The 19,935-nt window shown below is 40.1% G+C and overlaps 1 protein-coding gene across 4 annotated transcripts; it reads left to right on the plus strand.

Moving 5' to 3' along the window:
* Positions 1 to 530: 530 nt before the first annotated feature.
* Positions 531 to 18,526, plus strand: GOLGA7 (golgin A7). 4 transcript variants are annotated; one of them, XM_039235629.1, is made up of 6 exons: positions 531 to 591; positions 864 to 995; positions 5,723 to 5,875; positions 13,213 to 13,314; positions 14,384 to 14,446; positions 17,127 to 18,526. In XM_039235629.1, exons 2-5 carry the CDS (start codon positions 885 to 887, stop codon positions 14,429 to 14,431), a joined length of 414 nt encoding a protein of 137 aa, XP_039091560.1. In that variant the 5' UTR covers positions 531 to 591; positions 864 to 884; the 3' UTR covers positions 14,432 to 14,446; positions 17,127 to 18,526. The 4 variants fall into 4 exon arrangements, with proteins under 4 accessions (XP_039091560.1, XP_039091562.1, XP_039091559.1 ...); XM_039235631.1 differs by lacking the exon at positions 531 to 591 and adding an exon at positions 597 to 642 and having other exon boundaries at positions 14,379 to 14,446; XM_039235628.1 differs by lacking the exon at positions 531 to 591 and adding an exon at positions 597 to 642.
* The last annotated feature ends 1,409 nt before the right edge of the window (positions 18,527 to 19,935 follow it).

Here is a 19,935-nt window from a genome sequence, read left to right on the forward strand (position 1 = left end):
ATGCTGAATGGACATCTTGGGGTAGGAGGAATAGTAATACCTCAGAGAATTGGAGTAAGGATGCTCGGTAACAAAGCTCAAGCAGGTTCTTTGTCCTCTCTTCCTCCCGCCCCTTTGCCAGAAGGATCCTCAGGCTTCTGCTTTCTATTTACAAATTTGTGTGAGCAGTTTATTTTGTATAGAGTTGGATGGTGTCCTACGTGTAAGCTAGGACATCCAATCAAGAGTGAAAATAACGCCTTACATCAGTGATCAAAAACTACCTCGACGATCAGTAGGGAAATGACACAATATGACACGGATATGACACAACGGGGAAATCCCCGAGTCTTAAACCTCGGCAACCACCGGCAGAATCCACCCTCCGAAGTTCTCCCCGATCCCGCCGGGCCTAGCCTTTTTTCCTTCCTTATTGACTCCTCCGGGCGGGGCGGGAGGCGGAGTCGGCCTGGGCCCCGCCCGCTGCGCGCGCCTCCACACCGCAGCGCGCAGCCTCACCAGAGTCGCTTTACGGCCGAGGAGAGGGTGGGTGCTCGTCTCGAGGTAGACGCCGACCTGAGGGGCGGGGAAAGAGGCCTTTTGCGGCAAGACGTAAGTGACGGCGTAGGCGGTGCGACTGCAGCTGGAGGGAAGAGGAGGCGGGTTCGTGTTTCCCGGGCCGAACCGGGCTGTGGGGGGCGCGGGGCCTGGGCCGGGGCTGTAGCTAAAGGCCCGCAGTGACAGTATGGGTGAAGGGGAGTGGGGCGGAGGAGGCCTTGGGCTGCTTTGGCCGGTAGCGGGGAGGGGGTGGGAGGCTGGCGGACTGGAGTCTTTGGTCCAGGCCAGGGATCTGACCCATGGTTGGTGTCCCCCCAAACCCGCAGCGCGCCGGTCCTGTCCTCGCCATGAGGCCGCAGCAGGCGCCGGTGTCCGGGAAGGTCTTCATTCAGCGAGACTACAGCAGTGGCACACGCTGCCAGTTCCAGACCAAGTTCCCCGCGGAGCTGGAGAACCGGGTACGCAGACTGGCTCCCCACACCTGCTCTGGGGCGAGGGACGGGACTCTTTGGGGACGGGAGGGAGTATGGGCCGACACCGGACACGCTGGATGCCTGCCTCGCGGCTCTGAGGAGGGGCAGGCAAAGAAGGAGCCTTGGTCGGGGAGGGCCACTAAGCAAGATGCGGTGTTCGGAAGAGATCGAATAAGGCCAAGCCCCCGAGTGTGATGACCTTATATAGTGAACTCGTTATAAGGTGCCGAGAGCCGGGGATGTGTACCCAGCCAGCCGTCGTCTTCCCCGGCCGTGCCCACACCTCCACCCCGGGTTATTGACAACAGTGATGAGGAACTAATTCCTGAGGTTCCAAGCCACCTAACTCAGCATGTTGCAAGCAATGTCATCCTACTTCGCCTCGCAAGAGTAATCATCATTATTCTTGTGACTGGCGTTTGTGGCCATTGTGCTGGTCGCACTGCTCAGAAAGCGTTTATTAAGTGTTGTGCCAGGCAGTACGGACAGGCTTTCTTGGAACCTGAAAAACGTAGAGCACTGGATCGGCCTGGACAGGGAAATATCCCAGAACAAGGCCTTAAACTTGTCGTTCCCAGTTAAGATCGTGGGGAGCCACCTGTGTTGTGTTGGCTTGCATATGAAAACTGTCCTCAGGATATAGGTCCCTTAGGCAGCTCTGCATACAGAAATGGAAGAATGCGCTGTTTCCTCTTTTCTCCAAGTTAAAAAAAAAAAAAAAAAAAAGAATCGTGTTTTATTTTAAAAGTACAATGAAGTGAGCATATGTGAGTGTGTGTGTTTTCTTGGGCCTGCGTGTGCTCACCCACCCAAAGAGACCTTGTGGTCTCGAGTCGCCTTACCTTACATTCAGTTTCCTTTTCATACCAGTTTTCTGATAAGACGGGAGAAGGTTTTGTGCTCACTTCTCCTTGATTGAAGAAGGGAGGGACAGAGGTGATGAGGTGTGCTGTGGGTGTGGGAGTAAGAAATACTGGTCATGGGATTAGTGGGTGTAGATGAATCTGTGCTAGAGAAATGTGTTGCAGTCCTTTAAAATCAGCTTGTAGCAAGGTAGGTTGCTCTACCTGATAGCGAAGTTTGGAAAATCAATGTGTATCAATTATAGTGTCCTTCAATACTATGGTCAAGTTAGTGACCCAAGTATGTTTCTTTAAATGCAAATGAAAGAGCAGATATGCTTTTTCAAAGAAGGTTTGTAGATTAGCTTGTCTGTGAAATGCCATATAAATACTACAGTTTATTGTCATGATGTTAGGAGCTAACTCAGCTTGACACTGGCTGGACGTTTCCACTGTGGTTTGAAGAGGTAGAAATTGAGCAAGATGCCTGCTGGCTAGCGCTACCGAATGTTTTTTTAAAGAAATAATTTAACATCACAGTTAACATGTTTTATGTGTTAGGGCTTGTATGAAATGGATCAAATGTTTTATTTGTAAGCCTCTTATGGAAACGCCGGCTTACACTATTTATGTACTTTCAAATCAGAGTGTAAACTATACACTTATTTGGATGTTACCAGATTTCTTTGTTTAGAGGTTTTAAAGTCAAACTTCCAATTCATAACTGAGCCAAATACATGTATGCAGAATCAGACATTAGCCTTCCACTCTGTGTGTGGTGGAGGCTTTATTTTATAGTCTGAATACAGAAACACAACATAGTCAGAGTACTCCACTGATTCTTACAGGAGATTGATTTTTCTAAATTCTGGAGTCCTTTTTACTTTGACTTCAGATTATAGACCAGAACTGCTTGTGACTGTGAGTACTATATGGAGTATTATTTGGTGCTGTTCACTTGTGTCTTTGAGGGATTTTTTTTCCCCTTTTTCTTTTTAAATGTTTGGGTTAAAACACTAGTTTATGCTTTAAACTGCTTGGGAGAGCTTTGATTTTTCTTTTAATGTGTTCGAATCAAACTTAAATTACAGGTTTAAATTTTCCTTGCTTTGTTTGATGGAAAAATTGGAAGGTTTCTGTCTTTGTTTCTCTACTACTTATCCTAGGAATTGTACTGATTGCTCTGCCACTGGGGCTGATTTTCCTTTTGTGAGAACATCACACTTGGCAGTTTAATAGAGGAAGAAACTAATATACAAATGTTTTACTTTAAAGCGTTAAACACACACACACATACACACACACAGGCATTTGTACCCTCTAATCTGAGAGCAAGGGCAAGTTCTGCCTGTTAACAAGTTTACTTTTTCCATTGCCTGTTAGAATGTAATACTTTGATGCTTAAGTACTTTGTTGCCAGGACAGTTCTTAAAGAAAGCTTTATTCTCACTTTAGCCAAAATACAGACATCTAGGCACCGTTGGTCTGGGTAGGAAAGAAATGAGCGAACTGTAATTAAAGCGTTTGTTCCCCTCCATACCTTTAAAACTGTCTGCATCTGGTTGGTAGAAATTACCTTTGACTTGTAATCACTTTAAGCTTCAGCCCCATGCTTTCTGCCACATCATTCAACAAGGAACAATATTTTGGGGAAAATGTGTCTGGTTCCTATTTCCATTCTGATTTTCAGTGTTCATTAGTCCAAATTTATATTTGGCTCCCACTTCACAAATCTCCCTATTTTATTATCGCTTCTGTATCAGTCTGCAGTTACCCAGGGGAGAACACTGACAGGCGTTCCCCATAGTGGAGGGAGTGAAAGAAAAATGCCCACATCTGTTCTCTTGGACCCTCCTATATTAGGTCCTTTGCCTTTACTGCTGCCTACCACGCTTTTTACCCTTTTCCCCCTTTTTTAATAATCTTTCAAAGAAATTCTTGACTTTTTAAATTTCTTTTTTAACCTTTTTAAAAAAATCCTTCACCTTGTTTTTTTTTTGTTTTCCTTAATCTATGATTTGCTTCTATCCTGTAAAGCCTTACTATCTTGGAATAGCTTTTTTAAGAATTCATGTTTCTAGTATGATCAGTAATTCTGACCTGAAAGAAGGTGTTTCTGGGTTGGATCCCATGATTTTGAATCACAAAACCCAAGAAATGTAAGTAATTCACAGAACCTTCCTTATCAGATCATAACATTTTAGGTGAATCATGAGTGTTTGAAATTATTTAGACTTTTGTGGATTTGCAGATATGACAAACTGAAGGTATTATCTTAGGCATAATTCAGTAAAGATAACAATTTGTTAGAAATATTTGCTTGTGGAGTGAACAGAGTCTGTTTTCAGGGAATGAGAACTCTGACATCAATTCTCCAAATGACCCTTCTTCAAGTGGAGGCTTCCAGCACCATCTCTGCCCACCCAGCCCTTTTCGGAAACTCTTAACATTCTAGGAAGTTAAAAGTAGTTCCTCTTGGAAAAACCAGGAGAGCCACCGCCACTTTAAAGTTTACATTAAAGTTTTTCATGCTGTTGGCTCACTGCATCCTCACAGTTTTTCCATGAGCAGGACAAAACAATGATTACAACTGCCTCTGACATAAAAGGTTTTCATAGCTTAAGGGTGATGACCATAAATTGTTTTACATTTAAAAAAATCATGTTCTTGGAACCGTTTTGTCTCAAACTGTATATTGAAGTCCTTGGATTTTTTTTCTGAGTCTATATAGACTTCATAAAGGAGAGAATTTATATGTAAGGAGTTACTCTACTCGTTTCAGGAATAAGGGAGTTGTATGAGAGGAGGTCTACAGTAAAGACAGATAAGTTGTCCTTTGTTGCCACGAAATGATGGTGTAGCGTGAAATACTCTACTAATGGGATGAAAATCCAGGGTAGAGCACTGAGATGTGAAATCTACAAAGTACTGTTAGCAGAAGAAAGTGAAAGCAGATGATTAGAGTGAAAATGGATGACAATGGTAGTATTAGTGTAAATGTGAGACAATGGTGTCACTGAATAGAAGGCTGATAGGAATGACTTGGTGTGAAAAGTTTTGTGATAGTTTGAGATTTTGCCATGTTCAGTGTGAGCTTTTGGTAAATTCCAGTGTTTAGGGACTTAATTTAAGATTACCTGCTCTTAGAGAGACCAACCAAGAAACGGACTCTTTAACTATAGAGAACAGACTGATGGTTACTTGTTGTAGGTGGTGGTTATTAAGGAGTGCACTTGTAGTGATGAGCACCAAGTGATGTATGGAAGTATGGGATCACTACATTGTACCCCGGAAGCTAATATTACAGTGTATGTCAACTAACAGGAATTTAGATTAAAAACTTTGAAAATAATAAGGTTACCTGACCTTTCCAGATAAAGAGAACATGTCCTTCCTTTTGTGCCCCCGCCATACTTCACATATGCGTCCACTGTAGTGCTTTGTCAATTTATTATGTTTTATGTTTACATATCTGTTCTGCATACGTGACCTGTCAATTCCTGGAGGACTGAGTGTCTTACTCATCTTCCTCTAAGGCCTGTCCTAACATCTGATGATGGGTGCTCAGTAAATGTGAATATAAGTGAGTGGAAAATGCAAGGATTGTACAATTTTATTCGGTTACTTGAAACTCAGTATAGAGAATAAAGAGACACCATACTGAGTCCTGAAGCTATCCAGTGTCCATAAGAGGGATAGATTTAAAGAAAACTAAGCAGTTGCAGTAACATAGGTCCTGATTTAATCATCTGGAAGGTTTGCTAGCTATTAGATAAGAACGTTCACAGAACAGCAGAATCTATTAGCAAGCATTTGTGAATGGCTGATCTTTTTTCCAAAACTCATCTTTAAATTCTTTTTTCCATACAGATTGATAGACAGCAGTTTGAAGAAACAGTTCGAACTCTAAATAACCTTTATGCAGAAGCAGAGAAGCTTGGGGGCCAGTCATATCTTGAAGGCTGTTTGGCTTGCTTAACAGCCTACACCATCTTCTTATGCATGGAAACTCATTATGAGAAGGTGAGCCTACCTTTGTTTTCACAAAATCTCTTAACATCATGAAAAAGGTGAATTGATGATATATTTTTGTTTACATGGTGACAGTTGCCATGAAGGATCAAGGGGCATTTATAATAATAATAATTCAAATTCTGTTGTCGCTCCTGTGTAGAAAATACATAGTAGAGATTCCTGAGTCTTTTAGAAACTGATCAAAATTGATCTGTTCAATGAACAATCTCCATCTGTTCAGTGGAGTTGACATGCCAGTGTTCAAATTGGCTTACCCTTAAGAAGAGTGGAGAAGATCTATGTTCTCATTCTGTCTAGCTTTCTGAGACTCCTTTTATTTTTTTCTCCAAGTCTCTATCTTCAGTCTTATCCTCTGGCTCGGAATTTTTAATCTTCTCTTTACAACTGCCTGCTAGACTGGAGGTGCCAGCTTCCCAATCTAGACGTCCAAAAGGCAAACCTCACGCCTCCCATTTTGTTTAATAGCACCCTGCCTTATCAGTCCCGTCCTTAGGTATGGGGATGAAAAAGAGGGGAAATGTATCCATTGTCAAAGACTGAAGTATCTGCCATTTTCCCACTCAGTAACTTTTCATGATTTCCTCTGCCCCTGTTCTAATGTACGCCCTTATTACGTCTTAGACTGTTGAAATAGTCTGACGAGTTTCATTTCTTCCATTCTGTCACTTGTCCAGACCATCTGCCACTGCCTGCAGAGACACTGCGTTCCTTCCTCTAGCACTGCTGTAAAGTCAGAGGCCTCTCCTGGCTTCCCATTTATTGCCAGGGAGTACAGTTCAAGCCCTTTCTCCAGCTGACCTCAGGCCTCCCTTTCCAGCCCTGTCTCCCGCCCCTTTCCCACTGCATCTTTCAGCCAAACGCACTCCCTCGCTGGGCACCAAGCATACCCTCCTAGGTTTTCCTCCATCTGTAGGGCCGCTCTCCCCTTGTTCGAGTCTCACCAGCCCTTAGGTCCCTCTGTCCTCTAACTTTTCTTTACTCTTCTAATCGGTATCTTTCTCTCCTGTGTATCCCCACATTTTATTTATGTCACTTTTCCTGGCACTTACCTCTCTGGACTTTAGAGTGTAGCAATTTGCTTTCTTATTTGCCCTTCAAGTATATATTTTTCTTAGGTCAAGGACAATGCCTTAACTGCTTTGTGTCCTCTTCATACCTAACACCATGCCCTGGGTGCCTTAGGCACTCATTGAATGTGTGTTGAGTGAATTTAAGTCAATCAGAGTAAACCCCTAATACATTTAATTTTGAGCACATATATGGACTGAAATGCTATACGGTTATCTATACTGTACCCCACCCAACAGAACTGTCCCTGTGATTGTCTTGTACTCTGTGTAGTAGAGAGCAGAGAGTTGCAGCTAAATGATTTTTGTGAGTGACTGGCTGGAGATGCTGCCATATTCATTAGCATCCTGACATGAACTGTGTTAGTGTTACTAAAATGCATGTATTTAAATAACTAAATTAGTAGTTATATTTGTCTCCGTGTTATACGGAGAAGCAGCTAACTTTCATTCCTGTTTAGTATTCAAAATCAGAAATTATAAAGGATCAGTATCCGCTTTCAGTCTGTGTTTTATCTTAGCAGCTTCTCTTTGATAGTACATTTGCTGAGTGAAGGGACAAGAGTTTCATTCATTTGATAAATATTTATTGAAAGCCTACTATTTGCTAAACAGTGAACAGGGGATATAACGGAAAAGGGCAAACATGGTTACTGACCTTGTAGTATTTACGATTTAGTGGTAACAATTGATGTTAAGGAAACAAAACCAACTAAATTTTTTTTTTATGGAATATGTAACAAAATGGTTTAAATTATTTTTTCTATTTTTAATAGTTTATTGTCAAGTTGGTTTCCATGTAACATCCAGTGCTCATCCCCACAAGAGCCCTCCATGCCCATCACCCCCCCTTCCCCTCTCACCCACCCCCATCAGCCCTCAGTTTGTTTTCAGCATTCAAAAGTCTTTCATGAAAACCAACTAAATTATAAATGACAGTCAATGTCTTGACGAAAACAAACTTTCCTGTGATAGAAAATAATAGGAGAGACCTCATTTAGATTGTGTGGTCAGAAAAGGCCACAGAAGTGGTAACATTTAAGCTGCTAAGTAAAGGCTACAAATCGTGGGACCATTCAAGCAGAGAGATGGGTGAATGCAAAGGTCCAGTGAGTGTGATGGGTCCTGGGAGTTTTAAGAAGGCCAGTGTGGAAGAAAGGGGCTGTAGGTGAATTTGGAGAGGTAAGGAAGGAGTTGTGTCATGTAGGAGTGTGTAGTCCATGGAAAGATGTTTGGACTTTATTTTCAGTGCAGTAGGGAAGGCACTCAAAGATCTTAAGGGGGGAAGTGATACCAGATTTTCATTTTAAAGCAATTTCTTTGCTCTGTAGGGAAAAAAAGATACAAAAGTGGAAGTAGGGAAACCGGGTACGGTGCTCCATAGAAATCCAGACAAGAGATGATGATAGCTTGGACAGGGAACAGAGCAGTAGAGATAGAGGGAAAGGAATATGTTGATAGTAGAACCAAGATTCATGAGAAGCTGGATGTAGGAGGTGAGGGGAAGGCTGAATTCATATGGGTAGAAACTAGGTCATCCTGGGATGACCATTTCAAGAGGTACATACTATTGCCAATTTAAAGTAGAATTGCATCTTCCAGAGTATTTTGTTCATGCCTAGTGAAGCTGTCATTTCACTATAGCTTTTACATTTGTTGATAAGATTCCATTAACTTTTATTTATCCATGTGCATTTGCTGAAATAGATACAGAAACCTCCTTCTAATGTCAGTTGTAAAAAGAAATGGGTAATTGGGTTCCAGCCAAGTCATTCACTAATTATAGGATCATGGACAAATTAATCTGAATTCTCTCAACTATGAAATGGGTGTTAAAATTAATGTATTTCCTCACATATGGTAGATGCTTAATAATAAATAGTGTTTTCTTTTTTTTTTCCTAATTATTTTAATGTTTGTTTATTTTTGAAAGAGAGGCCGAGAATGAGTGGGAAAGGGCCAGAGAGAGAGGAAGACACAGAATCCAAAGCAGGCTCCAGGCTTTGAACTGCCAGCACAGAGCCCGACGTGGGGCTCGAACCCACGAACTGTGAGATCATGACCTGAACCGAATTGGACGCTTAACTGACCGAGCCACCCAGGAACCCCAACAATGTTTTCTTAAGATAATTTTAAGGGGCGCCTGCCTGGCTCAGTCAGTAGAGCGAACGACTCTTGATTCTTGGGGCTGTGAGTTCAAGCCACACATTGAGTGTGGAGATTACTTAAAAATAAAATCTTTAAGGGACACCTGGGTGGCTCAGTTGGTTGGGCGTCTGACTCTGGATTTTGACTCAGGTCGTGATCCCAGGATCGTGGGATCGAGCCCCACGTTGAGCTCCTCACTGAACGTGGAGTCTGCTTAAGATTCCCTCATTCTCTCTCTCTCTTGCTCTCTCCCTCTCCCCCCACCTTGCCCCCTCTATCCCTCTGTCCCTCTCCCTTGTGTGAGGTGCACATGCGCGTGCTCTCTCTTTCTCTAAAATAAAAAAGAGATATTATTCTAAAAATAAATAAAAATTTTTAAATAAGTAAAAATTTAGTGTATATACATATATACACATACACTAACTTAAGTGTTTACACACACACACACACACACACACACACACACACAGATGTTTTAATCAGGTATTTGTGAACTCATATACAATTTTTTTTCAAATATAAGTAATCTTTTTTAGCAGCTGCTGACTTATTTAGGTGCTATAACATTTAGCCCCTTTGACTATAGGGGCACCTGCCTGGCCCAGTAGGTAGAGGCTGCAACTCTTGATCTCAGGGTTGTGAGTTCAAGCCCCACGTTGGGTGCAGAGCCTACTAAAAATAAATTAATTAAAATAAAAATATATATCCCTTTGATTATTAGTCTGGAAAGGCAGTTCTCAGTATCAGAAATACTGTAGAAATTGATCTTAATATATGTTTTCACTTGGGTTTATAGGTAATATCGAAGGTACTACTTTATAAGCCTAATCAAAGTTTCTTTTTTATGGGGTTTTATAAAGCAAGTAAAGACCAAATAAAATTAGTCAGGAAACCAAAACTTAAGGTGTGGCCACGTGTTTTAAGTGGGTGATTTTACTGGACCTGAATAACTAGATCATGCAAAGTGAACAGCTGGAATGGTCCTAATTAAGATATAATGTATTTATACTTTCAAAAGAAAAATTTTAAGTGTGTATTTGTAGTTTGGTAAAATGATAAAAGCGTAAGAACAGCTGTCTTCTCCCTCCCTCCAGTTTGTCCCTTAGGAATTTCTATGCTATTATTTTCTACTTTATGAAAGGACAGGATTGAGTCATTTAGTCTGTATTGTTTTAAAGACTAAAATTCTTAGTCTACAAACAGCAAGCCAAATATAAGAGTTTTTATACTTGTCACGTGGGTTAAATTTTTTGAAATTGTAAATAAGTCTTTTAAAACTCACTAGAACAATCATGCCTTTTTCCCCCTTGAAATGTGCTATTTATTGATTTAAAATGAAGATAAAGACTTCAGTGTTATTCCTCTATTGTTGCTGCCCATTATAATTGGGGCACAAATGGGCTTGGAGAAGCTTCTCCTCTCAGTCGCTGTCTGTCTTGTTTATAACATCCCTTCTGCTGATGTGCCGGAACCTGTAAAAGGAACAAATCCTGCGCTTCTTGCTTAGCCTCGGTTAGGATATTTTTTCTTAAAGGTCTGTATTTCTTCTTGAGGCTTTCCCCAGTTTAATATTCTCAAGGAGGACAATCTTCACTGAGGCTTGATTATGTTTAGCTTTGTAAATATTACACAGATTGGGATTTTGATGAGGGTTTGAGGATAACAGATAATTTTGTTCACTATTCTAGTTTGTTTTGACATTGATTTACCAAAAATAATAGACTGTGAGCAAAATGTCAACATAAAGTTTCCTGGGAGTGAGCATGCTGTTTTGTCCCACCTGAGACGCACTATGAGTTGATTTACTCCCGTGACCACTTTCTTGTTGCTGAAGAGACTAAGGCAGCCCCGCTTCCCCAGTATAAGAGGATTCTGAGTTTGTGCAAAAAGAAAACATTGTTTTGTTTCCGGACTGATACCTAAGTGCACGTGAATATTATTAAAGCTTAAGTAAAAACTTTGCACACAAAGTTATGCTTGAATCAAATAAAGGCATGCTGTTTCTTTGCCCCTAACCTGTGCCCAAGGAGTGAGGGCGGAAAGCTGTTCTGAAGAAATCCATTCTTTGAAACCAGCCATGCAGGCACTTTTCTGACTGTACCCCCTACCCCAACCGCCCCTGCAGTGTAAAGGGACTGGAGTGAGGGTACAGTGACTCTCCAATTTCCAGTTTTGTCAGATGGGCTGGGAAAGAAATTGGAGAGAAGATTGAGAGTCCTGAGTTGGGTACCTTTATGGGTTCCTTCCATTTGTTATTTTAGCATGATTCACAAACTGATAGAAAGATATGACCTAGGATTTCTTCTTTTGCCCATAAAGACCAAGCATCACTCAAGTTCTTTAAGAGTTGAAAACAGAATATTTGTAGTGAAAAAATTTTTTTCTTTAGAAGTGGTATTTTTTTAAGTTTTTTTTTTTTTTAATGTTCATCTTTTGAAAGAGACAGAGCATGAGTGAGGGAGGGGGCAGAGAGAGAAGAAAACAGAATGCAAAGCAGGCTTCAGGCTCTGAGCTGTCAGCACAGAGCCCAACGCAGGGCTCGAATTCACAGACCGCAAGATCATGACCCAAGCCAAAGTCAGACGTTTAACCGACTTAGCCATCCAGCCGCCCCTAGAAGTGGGGATATTCTTAATTCACTACTTAACCCTACAGATTGCTCTTTTAATGATATACTCTTTTAGAACATGAGACTGTAGTATTCCCAAAGATGTAACTTGAGTGAATTCATTTAAATTTTATTTTCATTCAATGAGAAAATTCACTATACAGACTACCCAGTGTTTTTTTTAAAATTTTTTTAAATGTTTTATTTATTTCTGAGAAACAGACAGTGTGAACAGGGGAGGGTGAGAGAAAGAGGGAGACACAGAATCCGAAACAGTCTCCAGGCTCTGAGCTGGCTGTCAGCACAGAGCCTGATGTGGGGCTCAAACCCACAAACTGTGAGATCATGACCTGAGCCAAAGTCACACACTTAACCAACTGAACCACCCAGGCGCCCCCAGACTACCCAGTGTTTTAAATCCTAAATCAATTTATACTAAAGCACCTAAATTGTAACATCCCACTTTTGTTAGTTTGTCCTGGTACATTGCAGATCCACACTTAAATTGTTTCTTAATTTCCAACTTTATTTTCATACAGTTCTTTACCCCTTTGTGTTTATCTATGACTTTATTGTATGCTGGTAGTATGAATTTAAGAAAATATATAGTAATTAAAGAACTGGATCAAAGCCTTTTTGAATATTAGAGCCAAAAAGGGTTATGATGACTTTGAATCTGAAATAAAACATGTAACTCTTTGATTTTGTATATAACTATTAAGATTTATTTTCTTCTGGTTTATCTGTCTCAGATTGCCCTTATTAAAGCTGAAGATTTGGCAATTTCCAGAAGTTCCTTTGTATCCTATCTGGTTTTTGTCTGCATTTGCTTTGACTTTTACAACTTTAATGCTAAACTTATAAATTGAACTAATTGAAGTTCCCATCAAGGACCCAAAAGCAAACTACAGAGTAGCACTCTATGCAGACATGGAAATGATAGAAAACACTTGTCCTCAGAAACTCCAGAGCTGCTAATAGTCACGTGCTTTACAAAGAAAATAAACTTTTCGGTTTTAAACTAACTGGGCGATCTTTTGTTATGGGCCAACTTCGTATCATTACTTAAAATTGACAAAAGCACACAAACAAGAGAAACAGCAGTTCTTAAGTGTTAAAGGGGAAGGAAGGCCAAGAACTACCCTTGATATTAGAAGGTATCACATTTACAGCACTTTATGAGTGGAAAAGGGAAAAGCACAGCTAACTTTTGTGTACCCAGGATTGAGACGACAGGGGGTAAGGCGGCGGGGGCTGGCCTCTGTGTGCATTTGCACGTACACCGTTTTGAAGGTACTTGTGGCCAGCAGAGCCCCTCAAACTGTGCTGAGTGTCATGTACAGTGTGTGCCACATACTCAGAGCTGTAACCCTCCGTATGAGTATCTGTTTCTTGTTTGGAAAACTAATTCCACTGCCTGTGTATTTGGAGCTCCAGCTGCTACTTAAGGGGAAATCTGATGATGACATTTGTAAAAAGTTGTGATGTTTCTTTTCTGTCAGGTTCTGAAGAAAGTGTCCAAATACATTCAAGAGCAGAATGAGAAGATATACGCTCCCCAAGGCCTCCTCCTGACAGATCCCATTGAGAGAGGACTTCGAGTTGTATCTTTTTAGTCCAGATCAGAAGGTCTAAGTGTCTATAAAAAGAACATTTTGACAGTACTGTTTGGCATTGACTAGAGAGAATTTAACTCCTTTCTCGGGTCTTTGCCCTAGGAATCTTCTGTGTGAATTGCATACCTACCATAAACCTGATGTCTCCAACAGTTTTCTTAAAGCAAGTCCCCTTCCTCTGCACTTGTGCAGGCCTCTGGCGTGTTTAACGTTCTGGTTACCGTCTTTCTTGGTGGCTCTGAGGGCATCTTGTAGTAATAATGGGGGTGGTATGAGTAATGCATTTCAGCTGCAGCAACTCTGAACCTAAAGCTGCTTTGAAATGCATAAACTCGTAATGTGCGGGGAGACTTGTCATCCAAATGAATTGCAGCTCCATGGGCTCATCTGACTAGTTGAAATCAGTTACAGCTGCCAGATGTATAATTTCATTACCTTTGACATACTGTGCATATTTTTAGAGGCAGTAAGCTTTGAAACTCACTAAGTGAATTTGGTAAATAAAATTGCAAAAAAACTAATTTAGCTTGATAACTGGAGTAATGAGTAAAATAAATTTTTTTTAAAACCTAGGTCAGATAATCCTGGGCCTTCCAGCTGATAATGATTTCAGCAGTTTTATTATACTCTGCAGCAGCGGTTCTTAAACTTTAGAGGTCATGAACCCTCTCCCAGGAAAAAGTTAGCAAATAATTTCAGAGCATTTTGAACCCCTGAATTCATTACCTCCTTCAATTCTCAGCCAAGAACCCCCTAACTTCTACAATATAGCATCTTTTTTCAGAAAAAAAAAAAAAATCTTTCTTCCAAAAAATAAATAATCAGTGTTTGAGAGGAAGGACATGTGGAGTACTGCAGGCAACTACATTTCTTAAAGTTTTCGGCAAGATGGAGAAAGCATCATGTTTAACTTAGGTAGGAGAAATTCGTAATAATTTAAAAATGAGCAAAGCAAATTGGAAGCAAAGTCTGCACAGATCATACACAGCATCTTGCCATGGTCCCCTCTGATATGTTCCATTCTACAGTGTGTTTTCTTAACAGCCATGCTGTTCAGATTGAAATCACCATTTATGAAGACAGAGGCATGAGCAGTGGGAGATAAACCATAGAATTAAAGGTAAAAATAAAATTATATGACATATATGCAGTTTTTATCATTTGTAGCATGCATGAATTTTCTCTCCTGTGTGGTAAATAAATCTTTAATTTAGATAATGGCATATTCCCTCTATTGCCTTGATATTTAAAATGTGTATTTAACCCAAATTCTGTTTGGTGATCTAGAATTTCATCCTGATTCCCCTCCTCCCCATACTATTTTCAGACTGGTTTTGTTACTTTGATTTAGGGCATGTTTTTTTAGGGGGTGGGGGGTCTTGTTTTAATATTTCAAAGCAATCCTAGACATTTAAATAGTTGGATTTTGCATATAAAAATCATTTCAGTGATTGCCCTGCCTGTATGATAAATGATTTTAATAACCAAAGAAACATTTCAGAGTGGAGGGGGAGATTCTGAATATTTCATTTATTTAAAGGCTTCATTGCCCTGTAGAAGAAACCATAACCCTAGTGGGTAGAACCGTAAATGTAATTGTTTTGTTTAGATTATTTATCTTCTTATATATCCATATAAGATATGGACTTTGAATATGTGAGAAATACATTAGCGAATACTGATGAGTCTGTAAGCAAATCATGTGGAGGCCAGAGTACATGAACACAGCCTTCTAAGTAACAAAATCATACTTCAAGGTTTCTGCTGATTTCAGTCGTGTACACTTTCTACAGAGAGTGTGCTCTGCTCCTGTACTTTCCTAATTGACCATTTGCAAGCATTTGTCACTAACAGGCAGTGCAGAAACAGATGCTCCCAAAGCAAACATGCCTTTCTTCCCAGGGTAACAGCAATAATAACTGACGCCTTGAGAGCACCTGCTCTGTGCCAGGTATTATACAAGTGGTGTTTCTCATTCTTACAAGAATTCTGCAAAGTATATTCCCTCCATTTCACAGATGAGCAAGCCAAGGTACAAATAGATTAAATGGTGTTCTCAAAATTATACAGTTTAACACGTTTTGGGATATGAACCCAAGCTTGACTGACCGTAAAACCGTTTTTTACACCATACTTCGTGTAAGTACTTGCAGGAGCAGAAACATGGGGAAAGGGAAGAGTTCATCAGATCATTGTATTTTTCCTCCTTTTCTTTTTCAAGACTTTCTTAAAAAATACATTTTGTCTGCCCCTGTACGATTTATCAAATCCTATAAGCCAATCAGCATTCCAGAGCTGCCGCCTGTTAGCACTAGTGAAATTGTCACCTGAATTCTTTGACTTTGAGAGCCAAAAATCCAAATAATGACACCCTCTGCCCTGTGTTTTATTTCTTTAAAAAGAAATAAACACTTGTTTTATGAACATTTAGTGTTACTTGTTCATACACTTTCTCATGTACAGTTTACAAACTGATATTTCTCAGTTGAGCAACCAGGAACCTTAAAGTGTGGTTTTTGTTATGTGCCATTGGAATAAGTTTATTTTATCAATTGCAGCTGTGTTGACTTGGCACAACCCATTTGTCATGACTCATTTTGCAGCTATTATTGCTAAATATAATGTCTTTCTGAGGTGGTGTGGGGTTTTGAGCAATTACACACCAGAGACTAATCTATCAATAGTTAGGCAACTGTGAAATTTTGAAATGGAAAAGATTTACTTTAGGAACTTCTGGATAGTTTCATGAATGCAAATATTTTTGTTCAATTTAGTTTTTAGAGCTGTGTGCTCCTCAGGCCCTGGATCTAGTGTGGGCTGAGGTCTTGGAAGAGGGGTGGAAACTGTAAGAATAATAAGTTCCATTCTGCCATTTTCCTTAAGTCTCTAAGGTTTCTGCAGGTTGAAGCATTATATGAGATTTAACAACAACAAAAAACCCCACAAATCATGGAGATGGCCTTTATTTAAAATAAAAAAAAAACCCACTTAAAATATCTTTATTAAAGACTGATGGTGTTTTCTCTTTGGATTATCTTCTTTATTTAAAAAATTGGAATGCATCATTCTGTCACAATAAATTAGTGATGATAAAAATAGCTAACTTTTGTTGGTGGTTATTATGTGCCTGCGTATTCTAAATGCTTAATTTTAATCATCACAGCAACACTACAAGGTAGGTGGTAGTATCCCAGTTTTTTCAGATGAGGGAACTCAGGCACAGAGAACTTCAGTTACTTACTTGTCTAAGGGTAAAAACTAGTAGGTAGCCATCAAGGCAGCCTGGCCCCACATTCACCACTTCACTTTTGTGATGTGATTGGTCAGAGATTGAAATCTACAGGGCTTGAGGCGCCTGGGTGGCTCAGTTGATTAGGCTTCTGGCTCCTGATTTTGGCTCAGGTCATGATCTCACAGTTCGTGAGGTCGAGCCTCATGTCAGGCTCTGTGCTGACACTGCAGGACCTGCTTGGGATTCTCTCTCACCCTCAGTCTCTGTCCCACCCCCATTCATGTTCTCTCTCTCTCTCTCTCACACACACTCACACACACACACACACACACACACACACAAGAAATAAAAAGAATCATCCTTAAGAAAGAAAGAAATATACAGGGCTCGCATTTCTAGACTACTGAGCTATGTACTTGCCTAGTCAATTAGTGCAGATCCAAGTATTCTATTAGTTAGAACGTAGGGCGCTTACTAGGAGCTCTGATCAGTTGGTGTGAGAGAGCTGTTTTAGAGGTCATTTTTAGCATCCCTTTCTAATACTTCTGCCTTTCCTGTCTAACTACAGATCCCTCCTCCAGCTGGGACCCTCATCTATCCACTGGCCGATCGCAGAGTGTCCCCTACCTCCTCTCCAGAGCATCATTCCTTTGTATCTGCTGCCAGAGCCACGGTGCCATTTACTCCAAGGACTAACTTTCTAAAATTCCACACCTGGAGTGACCTCTAGTCGCTCAGCATCCACTTTGTGTCTCCAAATTGTGTAGGACTCTGTAATCTTTTGATTAGTTTCTGAGAAAACACAATGAAGCATTTCACTTTTTTTATTCAAAACCATTAATAAAATAAGCCGTTGGTCAGCCCAACACGAAGTTGATTTCTCGCCTGCCACCTGGACGGTGGTTCCCTCACTCCTGGGGCCAGCTTCCCAGGTGGCTCGAGACTTCAGTACGTCCCATCTCAGCCAGTGTTCAGTCTTACTTCCCCCAACGTCAGAAAATGCTTTTCTCCGAGATTTTGGTGAAAGGTAGGCTGTGTCTGTGGTTTTGCTAACACATCTCCCAGATCTCAAAAGAACTACCGGTTTTGCCGTGACCAAAATCTTTAAGATCTGTTTCTGCTGTTCAGTTCCTCCAACTGAAGCTCGTTGGGAAAATAATGTATAACATTATTTGTTTTATTATAGCAATTATTCCTAATTAAAACAGTATTTAATGCAATTTCCAATTAGTTTTCTTTGGAGAATTTTGTTATTGCATCACCTTGAATGTTGGGAAGATGTGGTATGTGTTGCGTGTTCCTTATAAAAATAAGTAAGCACAATAAAGTGGATGCTAAACCATCAAACACATAAATGTCCCTGCTGTGTCCCTGAATGTGTAATAAGCAAGTATAATAAATATTTTAATTATAGTTTTGTTATAAATATAACTTATGAGAAGAAAATTTGATAGGAATACCATATATTGCTAATTTTTAACTGTCCCTCCTGGCAAACCTTATGATTCATAGATTTTCCTCATACACAGTATTCAGTGCACAGAAATCTTAGGACTGGTTCCAGTACAGTAAGTTCAGTGAATTCCAACGAAAACTCTCAAGTCTGAGTCCGTGTTTATAGTTCTTCTGGCTGTATGTTCTTAGTGTCCAGGTTTCTTAGGCCCTTCATCTTTGGGGTTTTGAGAGCACTGTATTTGCGAGAAAGTTAAGAAACAAGGAAAGAATGAAACAGTTAAAAGTTTTACTTTCAGAGATACTGTAGGTGCTAATACTGGATTTAATCTTTCAGATTTAGTTTCTTTTATGGATCTGTTAGTTATTCAGTAAATCCCATCGGTCTGTGTAATATTTTAATTGTATAAAATTCCTTTGTTACTTTATAGCCTGTAATAGTGTGTCTGTCTGCCTTTTAAACCTGTTGCAATAACTTTGCTGAAATAATAACACATTAGTAAAACTTTTCTTAAACAAATTGTCTCTGTGTCATATTTGTTGTGATTTGGTAAAGTGATATGGTATTAAGTTTGGCAGATAGACAATACTTCTAGAATCTGTGTAGACAATTTTTAAACACCTTACATTCATCACACTTTTCAGTTTATATGCTTTATCTCATGAGAGGCAGATATTTTAGCTAAATATATAAACACCAAGAAATAGTCCCTAATAGTAAAAAAAATGTATTCAATTAAAGAAATAAATGATTAGGATGTTTTGGGACTCCTGGGTGGCTCAGCTGGTTGAGCAGGTGACTTCAGCTCAAGTCATGATCTCACAGTTCGTGGGTTCAGGCGCCGCGTCAGGCTCTGTGCTGACAGCTCGGAGACTGGAGCCTGTTCAGATTTTGTATCTCCCTCTCTCTCTGCCCCTCCCCCACTCCTGCTTGCTCACGCTCTCTCTCAAAATTAAATAAACATAAAAAATTTTTTAAAGATTAGGATGTTTCATTAGGAAAAAAATCAGTTATTGTTAGCCATCTTGGATCATCTGATGACTTTTTTTAAATGAATTGCATTTATAGAGAATAACCGCTTCTATAGTCCATATTCTGACTTTTGTGAAATTATTTTTCTTTACAAGATTTTCAGCTTCCCAATGACACTAATAGTAAATAGCACTAATGTAACCAGTATTCAAAAAGGAGGTCATTAGACCTGAATTAAGTCCCTTCTGTTTTCCACTTGGCCTTGGCTCCTGGCCTAAAGTCAGTTTCTCAAGAGTAGCATGCTTTGCTTCCGGTTGTGTCGTTTAAGGCCATATAAGGAGGTCAGAGTGTTGGTGCTAGATTTCATTTATACACTGCTCTCCCCTGCCCCACCCTAACGCTTCAGAGTCCATGAAGGCAGAGGTGGTTTCCAATTACCCTTGCATCTATCCCTAACTCCATGCATCTTCGTGCAGGGTGATCCCTCTACTTAACACTCCTATTTGTTAAGTGAATAAGATACAGGCTGGCAGTCATTAGCAGAGTTACTTTACTACATCTTGATTAGTAAGGTGTTCAACTTGATAGGATAGTGACCTGTATACTCCCCTTGTAAAGCTCTAAGACTGGAAAGATCGCTGTGATTTAAATTAAACTTCCATTAGAGTAGACTTGCATAGAGATAACTACTCTTTACAGTGTCCTATAGATCAAGAATTCCCAGACAGGAAAGGAATTATGTTCAAAAATAATCAGAAGTACATAGGTATGTAAATAATGAAAAAGCCACCAACTCCTACTTTGTCCTTTTCATTCTGTGTATCATTGACGTTGCCATAAGTGATCTCTGTCCTCATCTGTGTTTGGTGGCAGGATAAACCAATAAACAACTAGCATTACACAGTGACCAACTTTAATCTGCAAATGTGTAAGGTGTGAAAGATTTTATTCT

This window comes from Hyaena hyaena, unplaced genomic scaffold (assembly GCF_003009895.1).
Source record: "Hyaena hyaena isolate Hyena2069 unplaced genomic scaffold, ASM300989v1 scaffold_100, whole genome shotgun sequence".
NCBI lineage: Eukaryota > Metazoa > Chordata > Mammalia > Carnivora > Hyaenidae > Hyaena > Hyaena hyaena.